At 36.0% G+C, this 16,995-nt stretch overlaps 1 protein-coding gene across 6 annotated transcripts in view; it reads left to right on the top strand.

Annotated features, from left to right (window-relative positions):
- The window catches only part of UHRF1BP1L (UHRF1 binding protein 1 like), a 47,670-nt gene that overhangs the window by 12,907 nt on the left and 17,768 nt on the right, over nucleotides 1-16,995 (top strand). For 3 of the 6 annotated variants that reach the window (XM_041409810.1, XM_041409807.1, XM_041409812.1), the window contains exons 2-11: nucleotides 207-369; nucleotides 1,450-1,503; nucleotides 4,005-4,096; nucleotides 5,853-6,042; nucleotides 8,993-9,133; nucleotides 9,665-9,835; nucleotides 11,103-11,283; nucleotides 12,649-12,732; nucleotides 14,856-15,038; nucleotides 15,141-15,259. In XM_041409810.1, the coding sequence (XP_041265744.1) occupies nucleotides 207-369; nucleotides 1,450-1,503; nucleotides 4,005-4,096; nucleotides 5,853-6,042; nucleotides 8,993-9,133; nucleotides 9,665-9,835; nucleotides 11,103-11,283; nucleotides 12,649-12,732; nucleotides 14,856-15,038; nucleotides 15,141-15,259 (1,378 nt within the window). Of the gene's footprint in view, nucleotides 1-206; nucleotides 370-1,444; nucleotides 1,504-4,004; nucleotides 4,097-5,852; nucleotides 6,043-8,992; nucleotides 9,134-9,664; nucleotides 9,836-11,102; nucleotides 11,284-12,648; nucleotides 12,733-14,855; nucleotides 15,039-15,140; nucleotides 15,260-16,995 lie in introns of those variants that run through there. The other 3 variants (XM_041409808.1, XM_041409813.1, XM_041409811.1) reach the window with 3 other exon arrangements.

Raw genomic sequence — 16,995 nt, 5'->3', positions numbered from 1 at the left:
TTTTGTTTATGTATTTATAAATTGGGCTAATGAGATGAAAAAAAATTAGAGGGACAAATCAATTCCATCATACCATTTCTTTCCTGGGTGAAATTCATCAAAGATTTCTTCACCTCCAGACCATTGCTTTAAGTTAAATTGTCACTGATATGCAGGATAACTTTGATTGCTTTACATGTATTTACTTAAGGTGTGTTTGTTTTTAGGTTCACCAAAAATCTGTCACCTGACAAGATCAACCTGAGCACGTTAAAGGGGGAAGGTCAGCTGACCAATTTAGAGTTGGATCAAGAAGTACTCCAGAACATGCTGGATCTTCCAACATGGCTGGCTATAAACAAGGTGTTTTGTAATAAAGCATCCATTAGGGTGAGTGTTTTATTGTGCTGCAGTAGTAATTAACCAAATCTTTTTTCTTTTTGTTTTGTCTTTGTGAACTTCCAAGCAACTTTGTATTAGTAGGAAATTGTGATAAGTGCTTGATAAAATTTTAAAGAACAACAAAGATTTTGTCAACAGTAATTTATTCCTTATTTTTGTTTCTCATGTGATGACATAAAATACGTCTGGAAATAATGAAAATAAGAGTTATTATTTTAAATTCTTTTCTTACTGAGTAGAATTCATTTCTGCATGTTTTGAAAATGTGGTAGAAGTAAAAGTTCATATTTGTCTGTGGTACTTAGGCTATCATAATTATTTCTTATTCTCTTTTTTGTGTGTTCTCTCTTCACTTCTCTTAGTTTATTGCTTTCCCTCTTGTTCTGCTCCTATTTCCAAAAATACCTTTTGGAGGGATTCTGATCTCTGTGGGAAATGTGGAAAACACAGCAAATCTAGTAGTTACTCCATTTTTGGTCATTGTGGCTGCTAATAATTGAAACAATGTGTATCATCTGTACCACGTTGTATGAATCTGTGATTAAGAAAAGTAGTATGGCTTGTTGTTGACTGAAGTTACAATTTGGTCAAACATTAACACCTCCTTAGTCTTTTGGTGGGGTTTGTTTATGGTTTTTTGGTGTTTTTTCTTTGCTTTTTTTTTCCAACTATGGGAGATTGTCCTGATTTTTCTAAATGCAGTGAACTTGATGTTTTGCTGCAGGCATCCAATTAGTTGTAGGTCAACAAAGGAAATGTGTTCCTTTTAAAGGAAATAATGTGTAAGGCTGTGATGCTTTTTCTGATGGTTGACAACTCACTGTTAAAGAGACAGATTCTACTTTGTTCTTCTGTTTTTCTACTCAGTGATAAGTAGATTTTGAAGTTTAATGTTTTTAACACCTAGTGTGTGCATAAAGTTACCATATAGTATGTTCAGATGAACTTAATATTTTGAAGGTAATATCATGCTGAGTTGAGAAGTTAGAAATATAATTTGTATGCCTAATACACATTCTCTGTGATTTATTTTACTGTATTTTTAATATTTAATTTGCTTTAGGGTAGTGTTTTCTCTTGCAGATACCATGGACAAAATTGAAAACACATCCCATCTCTTTGGTAAGTTCTGAAATGAACTCTGAAATACACTAGTCTGTGTGTAGCAGAATCCATATCAAATATTTATATAGTTCTCTTGATGTGATTCTGGAAATAACTGAAACATTAACAGGCCTTTACTAAGTGTCCTCTGGGTAGCAGCAGATCTAGGCAAAATGCCTTAATGTTTTCCTTGGTAGGTTTATTTTCTTAATCTGTGGCTTCAGTGTAATCACCGTAATGTTTGACCTTTAGCTCACTTCTGTCACATTTTTATGCATCTTAATTTGGGTTTATCTGAAGGGTAGTTATTTGTCCAAGTCACCCCTTTTACAAGTTCCTGCCTTTCTTTTGGAGCAGTCTTTTCTGGGACTTTTCAATTCTACATCTGTACTCTACACTGTGATCTCAGCTATAGCAGGTTTGACACACATAGCATTTATAGGGTTTTTGTAACCAGCTCGGATTCAGCCTGGATATAAATAGGAGGTAAAATGTGTAAATAGGACTCAACAACAATTAGCAGTCACATTAATGCTTGCATTTATTCTCCTTTGTTCTTTAATTTTAAATATACTAACAATTGTGGTAGCACCAGAAGTAATGTCTTTGATGATGAGTAAACTCTCTCAATTGCATTTGCTTAAGAGTGAATATGCCTTTAGCTGTCATGTTTCCCAGTCTTGCAGTGAATGTGCTTGTAATTCCTTCATTCTGAATCAGACTTGGGAAGGACATTTTGTTTTAAATAATTGATGCATTTGCTAGTGACCCAGTTGGAATGTACTTATGTCTGTTCTGCTTCTTCCTGACACCCAGAACCTAAAGTCTGGTAATGCCGAGGTGGGATGATTCAACTTCTTGGCTGTGAGATGCAACTGCCAAAGTAGGAAATGGGTTTAAGCTGTGCTATTCTTAAACATGACACACTTTGACCTGTGGTAGCAAGGCGCTGTTTGCTTTGCTCCTGTTGAACTTACATTAGCACTCTTTGAGGCTAAGATAACTTTCAAGGTAGCCTTTTTTACATAAAGGTGTCCTTGAACAAGTGCATTAAATAGGTAACAAAAGTTCACTATGCAATGGTAAATTGTACAACAGCCTTTTTGATTTCTAAAGGAATGTGAATTCAGTGGCCCAAGTGCCAGACCTCAGCCCTTCATTGCATCACTGAACTTCTGGTATTTTGGCAGGGACATGGAGGGGGGATATTTTTGCTACTGGGAGTTGAATTAAGTTGGAATAGCATCCTCTGTTAGCACAGCTTACTGGATAACTAGAACCCACTTGTCTAGCCAAAGGGACTAAGCTGGCTTGCCCTTTGTGAGGATCAGTCTGTTGACATAGTCGCACGTACTGTTCATGACCCAGTTCTGGTTTCATATGATAAACAAGAGAGTTTTGAGGAGTGATTTTGGGCCCCAAGGATGATCTGCAGCAGTTTTTACTCTCTGCAAGTACAGAAGTTGCCAGTGAGAAAAGACACAGATCTGCATCCAGGCATTCTTCGTTATCTCTTTTTTGTATTGTGCAATCTCCTTGAATCTGTGGAGCATACTGTTCTGTGCACTAGTCATATAGTAAAGGGAATTTTTAAAATAGTGGTCAAACATCCAAAACTGTTAGGATAACTAGGAGAAATATTGGCTTTCCCCCCACCATCCTCAAACTAAGGGATTGGGTTTTTCTTGGTTTTTTTTTTTTCTCTGTTGTTTTCAAGGAAATATAATCATTGAGACAGCTAAACATTTTTTTTTTAAATGTCTAGATTTACTCTTAACAGCTATTGCTTCCCTTTAAGCATCAAAATACAGTGAAGTATAAACAAATTCAGACTAGACACTTCATGAATTTTTTGATTGTAGTCAGGTTTTCATGGATAAGAGTAGCACAGAATAAATGTTGAGCAAGCAGATTATGACAACAGGCATTATCATATTGTGATTAGCACAATATGATAATAATCTAGTGGCTAAGGCAGGTTGAATCATGAAAAATCTAAAATTGAGGACAAAGGGGTTTTTGGTATTTGTCTGATCTAAGAGCATAAGTGGGGGAATTCAGAAAGGCTAGTAGAAAGTTATAATTAGACAGGGAAAAAATCTTAACTGCTGTGCTTTGAATCAGCTTGCATTAAGTATTTTAGTGAAAGAACAGCCATATAGAAAGAAAATTCAGATAACTACACATTAAAGCATGTCCATTTTGAAATGCGATTTTTGAAAATTTATGTGTTGGATAAATAATATTCAGGGTTCAAGAATTTAATGAATCAATATTTGACTGGGGTTGTGTGTTAGAACTCACAAAATTAAGAACATAAGAAAAAAGTTTAAAAAAGATAATCTAGTGTGTTATAAAATTTTGTGGAAAAATTGACATGGTAGGAAATGTTTTATGTATATTTCAGAAAAAAGTTCTCAAGGGTCCTTTTTTCATTTGGATTTTGGTTCTTCATATGTCATCTATTTACTTTGTTTGTAAGGTCTCAAATTTTTTTTTGCTTTGCTTTGTTTTTCAAGTCCTTGGATAAAGTTGTAATGGAAATGAGCACATGTGAAGAGCCACGTGCCCCTAATGGACCCTCTCCTATAGCAACTGCATCCGGGCAGAGGTCAGTGATGGCACTTACATGTAATTGGTCAAAAAAGGTTTGGCATTATGTAAAACACGTTGACTGCAAATTTTCAGAAGTGTATAGAGTTGCAGCCTGCATTCCCATCTGCTCCAAAATTTTATTTTATTGCTTGTGTGTGAACTAGTATAGTGATAACGGAGTTATTCAGACCCAAGCCTGGAGAGAAGATGTGAACTAGATATAGAGCTTGCAAGGTACATTTCATAGGGGTGCAACTGCTATGTCAGATATTTACTGAGTTTAATTGGTACTAAGTTTTTTAAAAATGGATAGTATCTTGCCTTCATCTGTTTTGGAAAATACATATAATATTCATGTGGGTTTTAAAAATTTTTCTTTATCTGTTTTGTCTAAAGAGTTTGAAAGGTTGTTTGTTAGTGCAGTGTTTTAAAGTTCTATTTCCTTAATTGTATCAGCTGATTCTTACTGGGAGATTTAATGCACATTGTGTAGACCAAAACTTAAGCAATTTGGTGGGACAACGCAACATTACATCAGTGATTTTTGTCTCTCTACATCCCAATAATTTCCTTTACAGGGACTCAAAACATTTTTCCATGGTCACTGGGACCTGTATACAGAGAAATAGATTTGATGATACAGTATTTTTTCTTGTAGTAACTTCTATGCAATGTGTAGAAGTAGTCCATGGGCCTCTGTGTCTCCTAAGGTACAGCTTGAAAACCAAGGCCATAGAGATTTTGTGTAGAATGAAAGTTGAAAAAGGAAAAGGAATGACAAACAACACATTTTGTCTCTCTACATCCCAATAATTTCCTTTACAGGGACTCAAAACATTTTTCCATGGTCACTGGGACCTGTATACAGAGAAATAGATTTGATGATACAGTATTTTTTCTTGTAGTAACTTCTATGCAATGTGTAGAAGTAGTCCATGGGCCTCTGTGTCTCCTAAGGTACAGCTTGAAAACCAAGGCCATAGAGATTTTGTGTAGAATGAAAGTTGAAAAAGGAAAAGGAATGACAAACTACACAAGTTTTGTTTTTGTTTTTTTTTTTAGCAAGCAGGAAAAAACCCACAAGAAAACAAAAGGGTGGAAGTTTTTAGATGCTAAAATAATATTTAATGTTCAATTTTCCATACACTAACCTAAAACATTCATAACATGTAAGATTTTTATTTAAAAATTATTTACAACAGCTTAATCTTCTTTAATACTGAAATGCATGTTGATTTGCTCTAGAAGTGTAGCCACCATTTAGGATGCCTTTCTTTATAGAATGAAATAATGCAAATACTTTATACTATTTTGAATATCTGAAAGTTATTATTTTTAATGGACAAAATAATTTGGCTTATAGACATAAATACTAACCACACTGGAATTGTCAAATAATTAATTTGACATGAATTACTCCTTATGTATGCATAAAGAAGAGTAGGCTTTCTGCATAATGATGTAGACTGCTTTTTTAATGTATGTATAATAACATATAATACATGCATCCATGTAATTTGACATCAAAGGATTATATTAACTGTTATACTTTGTGTAGATTGCTTAGTCAAATATATGTTAATTATGTAGAGATGAAGATCACAGAGTGACAGTTGTAAACTACGTCAAGTATATTGAGCAAAAGTTGCAAACTGTAGAACACATTAGTAACTTCATTTATTTTAACATCTGTTTCATAATTTATTTACTCTGTTTAATTTTGTGCCCTTTCACTTGGTTTATATTTAATATGTTGGCATTTCACTTTTCAGTGAATATGGCTTTGCTGAAAAAGTGGTAGAAGGCATTTCAGTTTCTGTCAACTCCATTATAATAAGGATTGGTGCAAAAGCCTTTAATGCTTCATTTGAACTTTCCCAGCTGAGAATATATAGTGTAAATGCAAACTGGGAGCATGCTGACCTTAGATTTACCAGAATACAAGAAGCTCAACGTGGAGAGGTAAATAATGCCTTTTACTAACTTTTTTCCCTTGTTTTTGTGGTAAAGGAGGAAGTTGAATTGCAGCCTTTTACGGGGTAGAGAACATGCCATTACTGGGAATGGAGACATTCTGTGCTCAGTAATTTCAGTTGTCCTTTAGGAGCACAAATATCTAAAAATGGTGGAAGTGAGTCAGATCAAAGAGCCAACGTGGATGCTTAGGCAAGAACAAAGAGCAGGGAAGGCAGGTGTATGGTTTCCCTCTTACGTTCTCTAAGTGAATGACTATTCTAAAATGCAAACTGAACCAGACTTGAAGAGTACTGAAAGAACAAAGAACAGTAAATTTAATAGGGAAGGATAAGAAGTTGTGCTGGTTTTGTTATTGCTGTTGTTAGTAGTAGTAGAAGTAATAATAATAACAACAGCAGCAACAGGAATTATATTTTAAAAGTTTTATCTGGTTATTTATTTGCTTGTGAGGGTTTGCCTGATAAGGATTTTCTTTTTCTAAAGCAGTTTTAAATGAAATTTAGTCAAGGTCTTCTGTAATTACTTTATTGGAATACCTAAATAATATGCATGTATAAAAAAGTAATAGCAGTAAAGTGTGTATGTTTCTGCTGTCCCAGAGAATAGCACGTGGAAGTGTTAGTTTGATGTACACCATTCATTTGCCTTCTCCCAGCTAAGCAAAGTTAAATGTATACTGAGTGCAAGGTCGATTCTAAATACTGTATTCAAGGAGACTTATTTTAGCATCATACATCTGGCCAGCTTACTCCAGAGTTAAGGAGTCTGGGAGCTGATTTATATGTAGGGAAAGAAACCCCAAGAGAATATCAGTTAAAAATACCACAAAAGTAAGAAATTGAAAACTATTTTTCTGATGGTTTTCCTTTCCTGCAGCTTATCTGTATGCTTATGCTCCCATATTAATGAAGTCTGAATAGGAAGAATTAAAGTTTAACTAGATGGAGTTTTGTATTGGCAGAGTTTTTGATTTTGTGGTTTTTAGGAAGGATTTGATTCTGAACAGTTGACCTGTACACAACAGAGCTTTCCTTTGGAGAGTGTTCCTTTTAGTGCAATTAATAGCAGAAACAAGTTTCTAGATATTACAGTGAATGGCTTGTTAGCAGCAAATTGCATGAAAAGGTGAAAAACCAAAACCAGTGCTGTACTTTGAAGATACCATGGGCTGAGCCATATATTTAGGGCATAATTGTTTAGCTTTGCACTGTAGCTACATTCTTAGTATAATAAGGAATCTCCTTACAATACTTTTAGAAGCTTTTGATTACACTGCATCTCCTGTATGAGGAGGATGTGTACTCTGCTTTTCTGCAAAAAGTGATTCAGGATGCTTTGCACTGCACTTTTCATCTTGCTCACTTGATGGAGTGTACCTCCTTTCCAGACACCTGGGTATGTTTTAGTTAAGTCTCTGCATATCTTCTCAGGACATATGCTGTAAAGTTTTCAAATTGACAAGAGGAGAATGAGTCAGATACCAGACTAATTCTTTTGTCTTGCTCTTTACTCATGGCTTATCCTTGTTTCTTCAGAGAGCAATCATAGACTCATGGAATCATTAAGGTTGGAAAAGACCTGCAAGATCATTGAGTCCAACTTTTGACCAAACGTCACCATGCCCACTAAACCATAACACTAAGTGCCATGTCCAGTCATTTCTTGAAACTCTCCAGAGATGGTGACTCTTAACACTTCCCTAGGCAGCCCATTCCAATGCTTCACCACCCTTCCAGTGAATAAATTCTTCCTCATGTCCCTACTTCAACCTCCCCTGGTGCAGCTTGAGGCCATTTCCTCTTGTCCTGTCGCTAGTCTTGTCTCCTGCCTGGGAGAAGAGACCAGCCCCCACCTTTGTGCAATCTCCCCTCAGGCAGTTGTAGAGAGCAGTAAGGTCACTTCTGAGCCTCCTTTTCTCCAGGCTAAACATGCCTGTCTCCCTCAGATGCTCCTTACAAGACTTGTGCTCCAGACCCTTCACCTTCTCTGGGCATGCTCCAGCCACCTCCATGTCTGTGCTGAAGTAAGCAGTCCAGCACGGAACAGTCACTCTGCCCCCAGCCTCTGGTGTTAGCTGCAGTTGTTGTGACCCAGGTGCAGGACCTGGCACCTGGCCTTGTTGAACATCATAACATTGCCCTTGGCCCATCAATCCAAACTGTCCAGATCCCTCTTCAGTTCCTTCCTACCCTCCAGCAGATCAACATTTTTCCAGCTTAGTGTTGTCTGTGAACTTACTGAGGGAATTTGATCCCATCATCCAAATCATGCAGGAAGGAGTTTTAGGTAAACTAGAATTACTGGTTTTCCCTATTGATGTCCTGTTCATTTGATGTTCTCCATGATGTTCCTGCTGGACAGTTGCTCATTTTTCCATATTTGATTTTCAGTGTCCAGCTGTACTTGATGCTCTTGTGTCATCATTATTCTAACATTTGCTTGCTCTGTCTTCTAGAAATCCATATAGTGGATTTAGAGCTTGTGGGGTCTGCATGGCGTGCAGTGTGCTCAATGTTTAACTTTTTCTTTTAATTGAAATAAAACACTCAAAAAAAACCTCTCCTGTCCTGTAGCTTTGCTTCCTCCCCTGCCCTTTTCTTATTTAACATTTTGAAACTAAACATTTTTTTTTCTCTCCCAAAAGCAGCCTAGTATGCATAGCTGTGACCTTTATTTTCTTCTGAATATTTTAAATGCTGCTTGTTACCTTAGCCTGCTTGGAAGTAGCTTAATGTTTCTTTGACAAGCAGGGTGAGGACTTCCTGACACCTTTAGGTGTCAGGAATACAAGTAAGTTGTATTTGTTCTGTCTATATGGCTCATGTGAGTTTTTGTGTACATATGTACAGATGTATACATACACATGCACAGGGCTAGGTGCAAGTAACTGTCATATTGCATCAAGGTGTTTTTCTCTTTTTTTCTGTCTTTAAAGGTCTTGACTTTTAAAGAAATCAACTGGCAGATGATCAGAATAGAAGCTGATGCAATCCAGAGTTCTAAGCATGAAATAATGAGTGCTCCAGTTCGACTGATTACTAACCAATCAAAAATTAGGGTCACGCTTAAAAGAAGGGTAAACTTGAAATGTTTGAAGTCTTATTTTATTTTTTAATTTGTAGCTCATGTTCTTAATGCATACATATACATAGTAAAGATTTTAAATTTAGGCAATATTGAATGTAGAATTACCTGAACTAAATTTATAATAACATGTAACTGGTAAGACTCTAGAGTTTACAAGAAATACTGCAGGCAGGTTTTGAAAATGAAGACCTTATATAGGTCCCATTAATAAAATGGTTTGATCTGCAGAGTTTTGTTCATGATGATGCTCATTGTTTTATCTCTCTAGATTCTGGTAATATTTACACTGCTTACATTTAGAGAAATGCAGCAGTTTAATGTCTGATGCATGCCAAATACATAGAGTGAAGCATAAATATACTGTGTCTTAGGTGCTTCTTAATTAGTAAGAGAAATAAGATTTAAAATAAAAAATGTTTGTTATTGCTTTTTGCATGAAGCTTTTCTTCGCCCCACATATTTAATATAATATAAGAAATATAAGTACTTAGTTCAACTTCTTTACATTTTTATTTTACAGTTAAAAGACTGTAATGTTGTGGCGTCCAAACTGGTTCTGATTCTGGATGATTTGCTATGGGTTTTGACTGATTCCCAATTGAAAGCCATGGTGCAGTATGCCAAATCTCTTAGTGAAGCCATAGAGAAATCAGCAGAACAGAGGAAAAGCTTGGCTTCTGAAACAGCCCAGGTATGAGAATTGATTTTTTCACTGTATCATTATCAGGTGTTCTACAACACAACACAGTGTGGTTAGTTGTGTTAATTTATTTTAGAGAACGTTCAGTGATTCATTTTCTTTCAGCTGTATATCTTAAATTATACTGGGAATCATAGTTTTAAATAGTCTTTATTTTGCAAGATATTTTTGTTTTGATGTTAACTGCAGAAAATAAAAGTATTTCTATTTCTTTATCCATGTACAGAGTATTTAGACTTCTTTACTTACCTCTTTAATGACTGTTTAGGAATTTTTTTCTCCAAATATTTCATGGCTATGAATTTAAATAATTAAGACACATTAAAGTAACCTTAATATGTGGGTAGCTATGTTTACTATAATAATTTAAAGTGCTTGTCCAGTTTGTTCTCATGGAACTGAAAAATTAGCTTTTATTAAGAGCTTACCTTTATGCAGCCCTTGTTGGAATATATGGTGTAAACCAATTCTACTTAGAATATATTTCTGCTGGCATATCTGTGCTGTTGATGCTGCATGTAAATCTTGGTGTTCTTCAGCACATAGAGCAGGCTAGACCAGCTGGGCTTTGTGAGTGTTGAGGGGAGGCACCTCTTCTTGTCTGTGAAGAAGCAGGACAAGTACACTTATAGAAGATAAGTGCTATAAAATAAAACATGATTGATTACTAAGTGCAGTCAGTTGTAGAGAAACTCTTAGAGTAAAGCCAGTGTATGTAACAGAGAGTTCAGTCCTTTTGCTGGCTCTGATGCCTTATGCAGTGATGTGAAGGTTTAGCCACAGCAGTGGAATGGTTACCTGCTCTTGAGCAGGGAGGTTCTGATTCTTCAGTGCCCTGTACTTGCATCTCACCTGTTCTCTGACACTGCTGCTGACTTATGTTTGACCCTATCATGATGTAGCTTGAGGAACTAAATTAGCAGAAAGGAGCCCACTGTTGGTTTAGTTCCCTGAACAGCTTGCAACAAAAGTTAGAAAAATCCCAGTGCTGTGAGTGACAGGGCTATAAGGAAGTGTGAGGAATGGGGAGAATGGGGGGTGCCCTGGCAGTGCAGTACAGTGCACACATCCGTTAGCTCAACTTAGCTTTATTCTAAAACACTAAACTTCAATCTCAGTAATGATCCCAGGGGGAATGCATGTTGTGCAGATTTTTCCTTGTTTCAAATGCCTGTTTTGTGTAAGGAGACAGATACTTATGCTTAAAAGAAACAATAAACAGAAATAAATTCATGTGATTGACTAAATATTTTTTCAGAGCTCTGCCCCTGCACCCAGCTCCCAGCAGGTGAAAGCACACCAGACAACAGCAGCATCTGATCAAAACGATGCAATAGTAAAATTGTTTAATGAATATGATGTTAAGGAAACTTCTTATCACTTAGTAATTTCCCACTTGGACCTACATATATGTGATGATATCCATTCTAAAGAAAAAGGTAATTTTTTTTAAAGTTGCATGTCTATGAATCATAATCATCTTCAGAGGAGACATTTTGAGGAATACGATAATGAGAAAATAATAATACAATAAAGTCAACAGACTTAAGTTTAGAGGAATAGTTAGAATTGTCTCCAGTGTCTATGGACTCATCTAAAGCTATTTAAATGTCTCTATTAGGACAGCATTTCATTAATAAATATAATTATTTTAGAATAAGTGCAAAACCTAAGATTGCTGGTAGCTTCTGTGCTTTTTCTGTCTTCTAGGAACTTATTCTGTCAGTCTGATTGTTGCTTCTGGGTTTTTTTTTTTTATAAGTTAACTGGGTTATGAAGAATGCAGTGGCAACATTTTTGTGGCTTGAAGGGGTCACTGTACAATCTGTTTCTTTAATACTCTTATAAATGCAAACTAATAAAAGAGCAGTCCTCTTTGTGTTACTAATTTAGACAATTTGATATGGTCTGCAGCACATGGAAAGAATGGAACAAGTGTCCTGTGACCTTAAAGTTTTGTGTGTAAATCTTGTACTGCTTCTCTTTAACAAAAGCCTATTGCATATGGTCACATTTAGATTCAGGAAAAAAAAGAAGGCAAATAAGGGCATTTTTCTCATGCCTTTCAATAGTGATCATAGGGAGTGAGATATTATTATATATCTAGTCACTGAAAATTTTATGGAAACATACAAGGTCTACTGTATTACTAGTCAGTGAAAAATTTATGGAAACATACAAGATCTGCTGAAGAAGAACGTGAAAAATGTAGGGTTTAACAAAAATGCATTTCCTTGGTTAGGAAAGACACTTTCATTACAGCAGAGCATAAAGTTTGCTGGCTGGAGACGTATTTCCTTACATGCAGTGTGTCTACTGCGGTTGGAATTTATCACTCCTAGAGAGATCTTTTTATTGGTCCTTTATTTTTGGAGTTTAAATTCAACAGTGGAAATAGTCAGAAGAGAATATTCTCAGAAGACCCCTTCACTGCAATATTTGTCAAATAAAATTATATAGTATTCTGGAAAGTAAATGTTGACTTCAAAGACTGATCATAGTCATATATTCAGTGTAAAAAGTTTTGTTTCAGAAAAACTGCAGTAATGTGTTTTCAAGATGTTGTCTTTTTAGTAGCATTGAAAACAGCATGCAATTTGTAAGTAGTGACTGAGTACAGAATTCTGCAAGCTGATTTTTAGAAACCAGTGAAAACTATCTGAATGAAAATTTTGAGGGAAGATAATGAGGTTGTAAGGAGAGACAGTAAAGGGAAGAAAGTAGGTCTTAGGTGTTTAAAGGAGTATAGCAGCTAACATGCTAAATGCAATGTCTGCAGGGCCAAGCATTGTTTTGTTTTACAGACCCAAACAGACGTGTTACAGGAGGGGCCATGCAGCTTTCCTTCAGCTATTTAACAGTGGATTATTATCCATTTCACAAAGCAGGTATGAAAGCAAGTGCTTTATGAATTACCTGTGATTGTGGCTATCTTGTCTGAAAGCTAAAAAAAATTGTGCATACATGTATACAGCTTGGATAATCATGCTCAAACCATTTGAAATGCACCTTTTTACTTCCTTCCATATGCAAAAGCAAACAACAAAAGCAACAATCTGGGAACCAATTTAATTTCTGTGAATGAGTTGTTTTAGGCCAAATGCTTTTCACTGTTTTGTATGGTCAACAAAACAGTGTTTACACATTTCTGATTTGAAGAGAATTTTGTGTTGACAGAGGAAGGCAGTATTGCATACTGAGAATTCAGTAATTGGATAGCAAGAATCAATCTGTTAGGTTTTTTCATATATAGAAAACTATAATTTTTTGTCCATTTCCAAAAAGTGTTTTGCTTTTTACATTATTTTGCTGAACAAGAACCTCAGTGTGTAGAGGCTTAATTGTGTAGCTTTTGTTAAGTAGTGTTATTAAAAAAAAATTAGCAATTTCCAAAGAAGTGTTTCTTACAAATAAAACATTTCTCATAAGTAATTTCTAGTAGAAATCTAAAAATTTTAAAAGGGGATACATTACAGGGCATGTGACAACAAAACAGGATCTGATCATCTTCCTAATCAGATGGTCTGGAGCAGAAATCCGCTATGTCATCATTCATGTTATTCTGTTCTCTGCTCCCATCCTGTAAACACTCAGTTGACTGGTGATCCATCCCAAGGCTGAGCTCCATCTGTTCGCACTGGTCTTGCCCTGCCTGCCCTCTTGTGCTCCCCAAAAGCCCATGTTCATCCCCTGCAGCATTTCAGTTGTGTGTGCTGTCTTGCCACGTGTCTGTGATCCTAATGAGATCACAGCCATGCAGCTGCCTACAGGGATGTGGTTGCCCTGCTCCCACATGCTGCTGCATGTGTTAGTGTTCATGCACTTCAGAGAGGCAGTTGCCCAAACTGGCTTCCCAGAAGGAGTGTTAGAGCTTTCCCCATGGTGTTGCTAACAAAGTCCTGTAGGTCCTTCAGAGTCTGCGTGCATGTGCTAGCAGTAACCCCATGCTGCTAGCCCTGTTTTGGAGAATCCCAGTGTCATGGGCTTCAGTCTAATGCATCTTTGTCCTTTTGTTCCCTTTCTTCTTCCTTAGCTATAAAAATGATAATAACTGACAAAGATATCTGTGAAGAAGGGTGGGGAAAAATGTCATCTCTTGTGATAGGCACCAGCCTAAAAGTTTATTTAATGCTGCAATATTTGCATTTAGACTTAAAATCACTTTTTTTTTCCAAAATAATTTTCCTATTTTAATAGCAAACATATTTGCTTATCCCCAGTATAAGTATCTGAAAAGTCATTAAGTCCCAAATAAAGTAAATTTTCACATGGTAGTATTTAAAGAGTGATGTACCAGCTGATAGAAGTTATTTGTTATTGCATCCTTATTATTGAACAGGTTAGTAGAATGTCTTTACAGGGACTACTTGAAGATATCATGACTTCTTTCAGAGCTTTGAGTGCTTGACGAACAGAAACATGTTGGAATTGAAAGCAGGAACAAAAGAATTTCCAGTGGGATTGATTTTTAAGGCTGTGTGTGCTGCAGCACTTCTTGAACTTACATTGTTGTTTGTGTGCCATAAAGGTGCTAGAGAACCAAGACAAAAAGAATACATTTCTGGAAAGGGACCAGGAACTACTTAAGACACAGTTCTGGCAGGAAAGATAAGCTTGGAAAAAGTGAGCATGAGAACATCATTCTGTTACTTGCTCTCACTTTTTTTTTTCAATTGAACATTTTTTTGCATGTTCTCACATATGACATTAATGTGTCGTAAGATTTCTCTGAACTGAAAATACTCAATGATGTTTTGAGTGTTAGTGGTGTTATAAGGCAGCTGGCAATGCTATATTCTGAGTGATTTCGTGAAGTGCTGAGACTTGGAATATGGAATGTATATGGAATATATAACTTCTGTTTTAACGTCTGGTATGACTGCTGTTGTTCTATAATTACAGCATGCAATGAGCTTATAGTTCGAAGAATACTTGTGAAATAGTGGAAACTTGTTATCTTGTTAAAAGCAAAATTTCAAATGAGCTAATATTAGCTTTATCTTATTTGCAGGAGACAGCTGTGATCACTGGATGCATTATAGTGATGCCACTAAAACCAGAAGTGGATGGGCCAAAGAATTATTAAATGAATTCAAAAGCAATGTTGAATTGCTTAAGCAGGCTGTGAAGGATCAGGTCACAGATTCTCCTCCCAAATCACCACCTGCTGTATCTCCTCAGAACCTACAAACAGGTATTTTGTTTGCATCACTAATTCTCTACTTCCATGTAATATTAAAACTACTAAAAAAAAGACTGTTCTTCTCAATGATTCCATCACTATTCTTTCTTACAGGCAAGGAACAGATACCAAAAGGAACATCTAGGGCTTCCTCTGTATCTTCCCAACAACCAAAGGGCAGACTGATGTCTAGTCCTATTGTGGTTAGACTTGCAGATTTCAATATATATCAGGTACATTTCTTTAAGTTAGTAAAACTGGGGCAACTCCACCCTTACTGTTATGTAACTGTGTTTTTTAAGGGACAGTGTGAAACCCATTGAAATTAATGAGACTTTCCATTCATTATTGGGGTAGACATTTATGAATCTGCTTCTGCTTTGTTAAAATTATGATCCTATCACAATTAAGTGTTGGATCTAAGTTCTGTTGTTCTCCAAATTATGAATTTGGAATTCAAATTTAATCTTTTCATTGTACTATCTTATGTGCCTAATATTTTAATATGTGGTTTTGTATATTATGCGTTTCTTATTGTTATATTTTTCAAAGTACATTAAAACTATTAAGAGGTTTTATTAAGTTTTTAAAATCTTTTTCCAGCCACTCCCTTTCCAGTGATATTTTGAGCAGAGACTTTTACCATTTCCATCCCCCTCCCCTTTGTTAGAATGAGTAGTTTTAGTTGCTGGTTGTGGTCCAGATTGACTGTTCTGAGGCAAGTGAAATAGGGAAGGAGTGTGTCTCCATTAGGCAGAATTGTAGTGATATGTGAGGATCTACTCTTAAATTTCAAGTCCTAACAAAAATGTTCAGTGTGTGCCCTTTGTCACTGTGATTTCTGCTTGCTCTTTTTCCAATTTCTAACACTTTCCTGCCATATCACTACTTGATGTTGTGGGAGATTGCAGATTGCTGCTGGGAGTCTTCATCTGGATCTGAAGTGGTTTTATACTATTGTTTTGTACTGTTCATGTTTTCATTTGCCTTCTGCTCTTGTCTCCTCCTCTCTACACAAACACATTTTCAGTTTTTAAATTGCCATTATTTCCATGCAATTTCCTAAAAGCTGTTTTTCTAAATAGATCATTTAACTTGAATTTTTGTATCTGTTAATACAGATATGTTTGCCTCTTGAAAACAGCTACATAAAGTGAAGCAGGCTTGTAAAGGTCATGTATTCATTATTTCCAGAGAAATTCTAGCAGACATCATCATATATTCAATATTAATACATTGGGTAATTTCAAACTAGCAGTTTAACCTACTAACTATTGAATGGAAGAGCTTTGTTTTGTCAACATGCTTTTTAAACTAGGATGCATTCAATGAAATTTAAGGTCAAATATATATCAAATGTTGATTTCTTATTTGTTTTATAATTTACATTGTAAGGAAACAGAAATGGAGATTATTGTTCCATAGCATCTTGATTCTCCTGTGAAGCAGACCTTCAGGCATATCCAAACCTACACATCTCTGCCAGGTGCATGCTGAACACCTTGCTTCACACACAGTTTGAGAGTCAGCCTGTGTACTGGAATTTGTTCTTATGACAATACAAGAGCTACCTAATGTGTGTAATAAACTTATCTAGCTTATCTATCCCTTATCTAGACCAGACTGTGTGGAAATACACTCCATGCAAGCATAAAGGCTTAAACAGTAGCTGCAGTATTTGCAATAAGGAATCGGATCATTCTAGGCTTCTGCTGGACACCTTTGAAAGTGACCTGCTCCCTCTTGCCTTGTATGAAGGAAGGGCATCTGGTACCTTTACAAGAGTTTTCTTGTGAAACTCTTCTGTGCAAGTCATTTCTGCTTCAAGGCAGTTAAGTGTTTGTCACTGTTGGTCAGCACTTTGTGTTGTGTCTGTTGCTTGAGGGCCTACACCCAAGAGCAGTGGAATGTTACCTTGCTAGGACAGTACCATGCAACTACAAATGCTTAATCATTCATAGAAATGTAA

This window comes from Onychostruthus taczanowskii, unplaced genomic scaffold, assembly GCF_017590055.1.
Source record: "Onychostruthus taczanowskii isolate IOZ18803 unplaced genomic scaffold, ASM1759005v1 scaffold31, whole genome shotgun sequence".
In the NCBI taxonomy this organism is placed as follows: domain Eukaryota; kingdom Metazoa; phylum Chordata; class Aves; order Passeriformes; family Passeridae; genus Onychostruthus; species Onychostruthus taczanowskii.
This window is presented reverse-complemented; position numbering and strand designations above follow the sequence as displayed.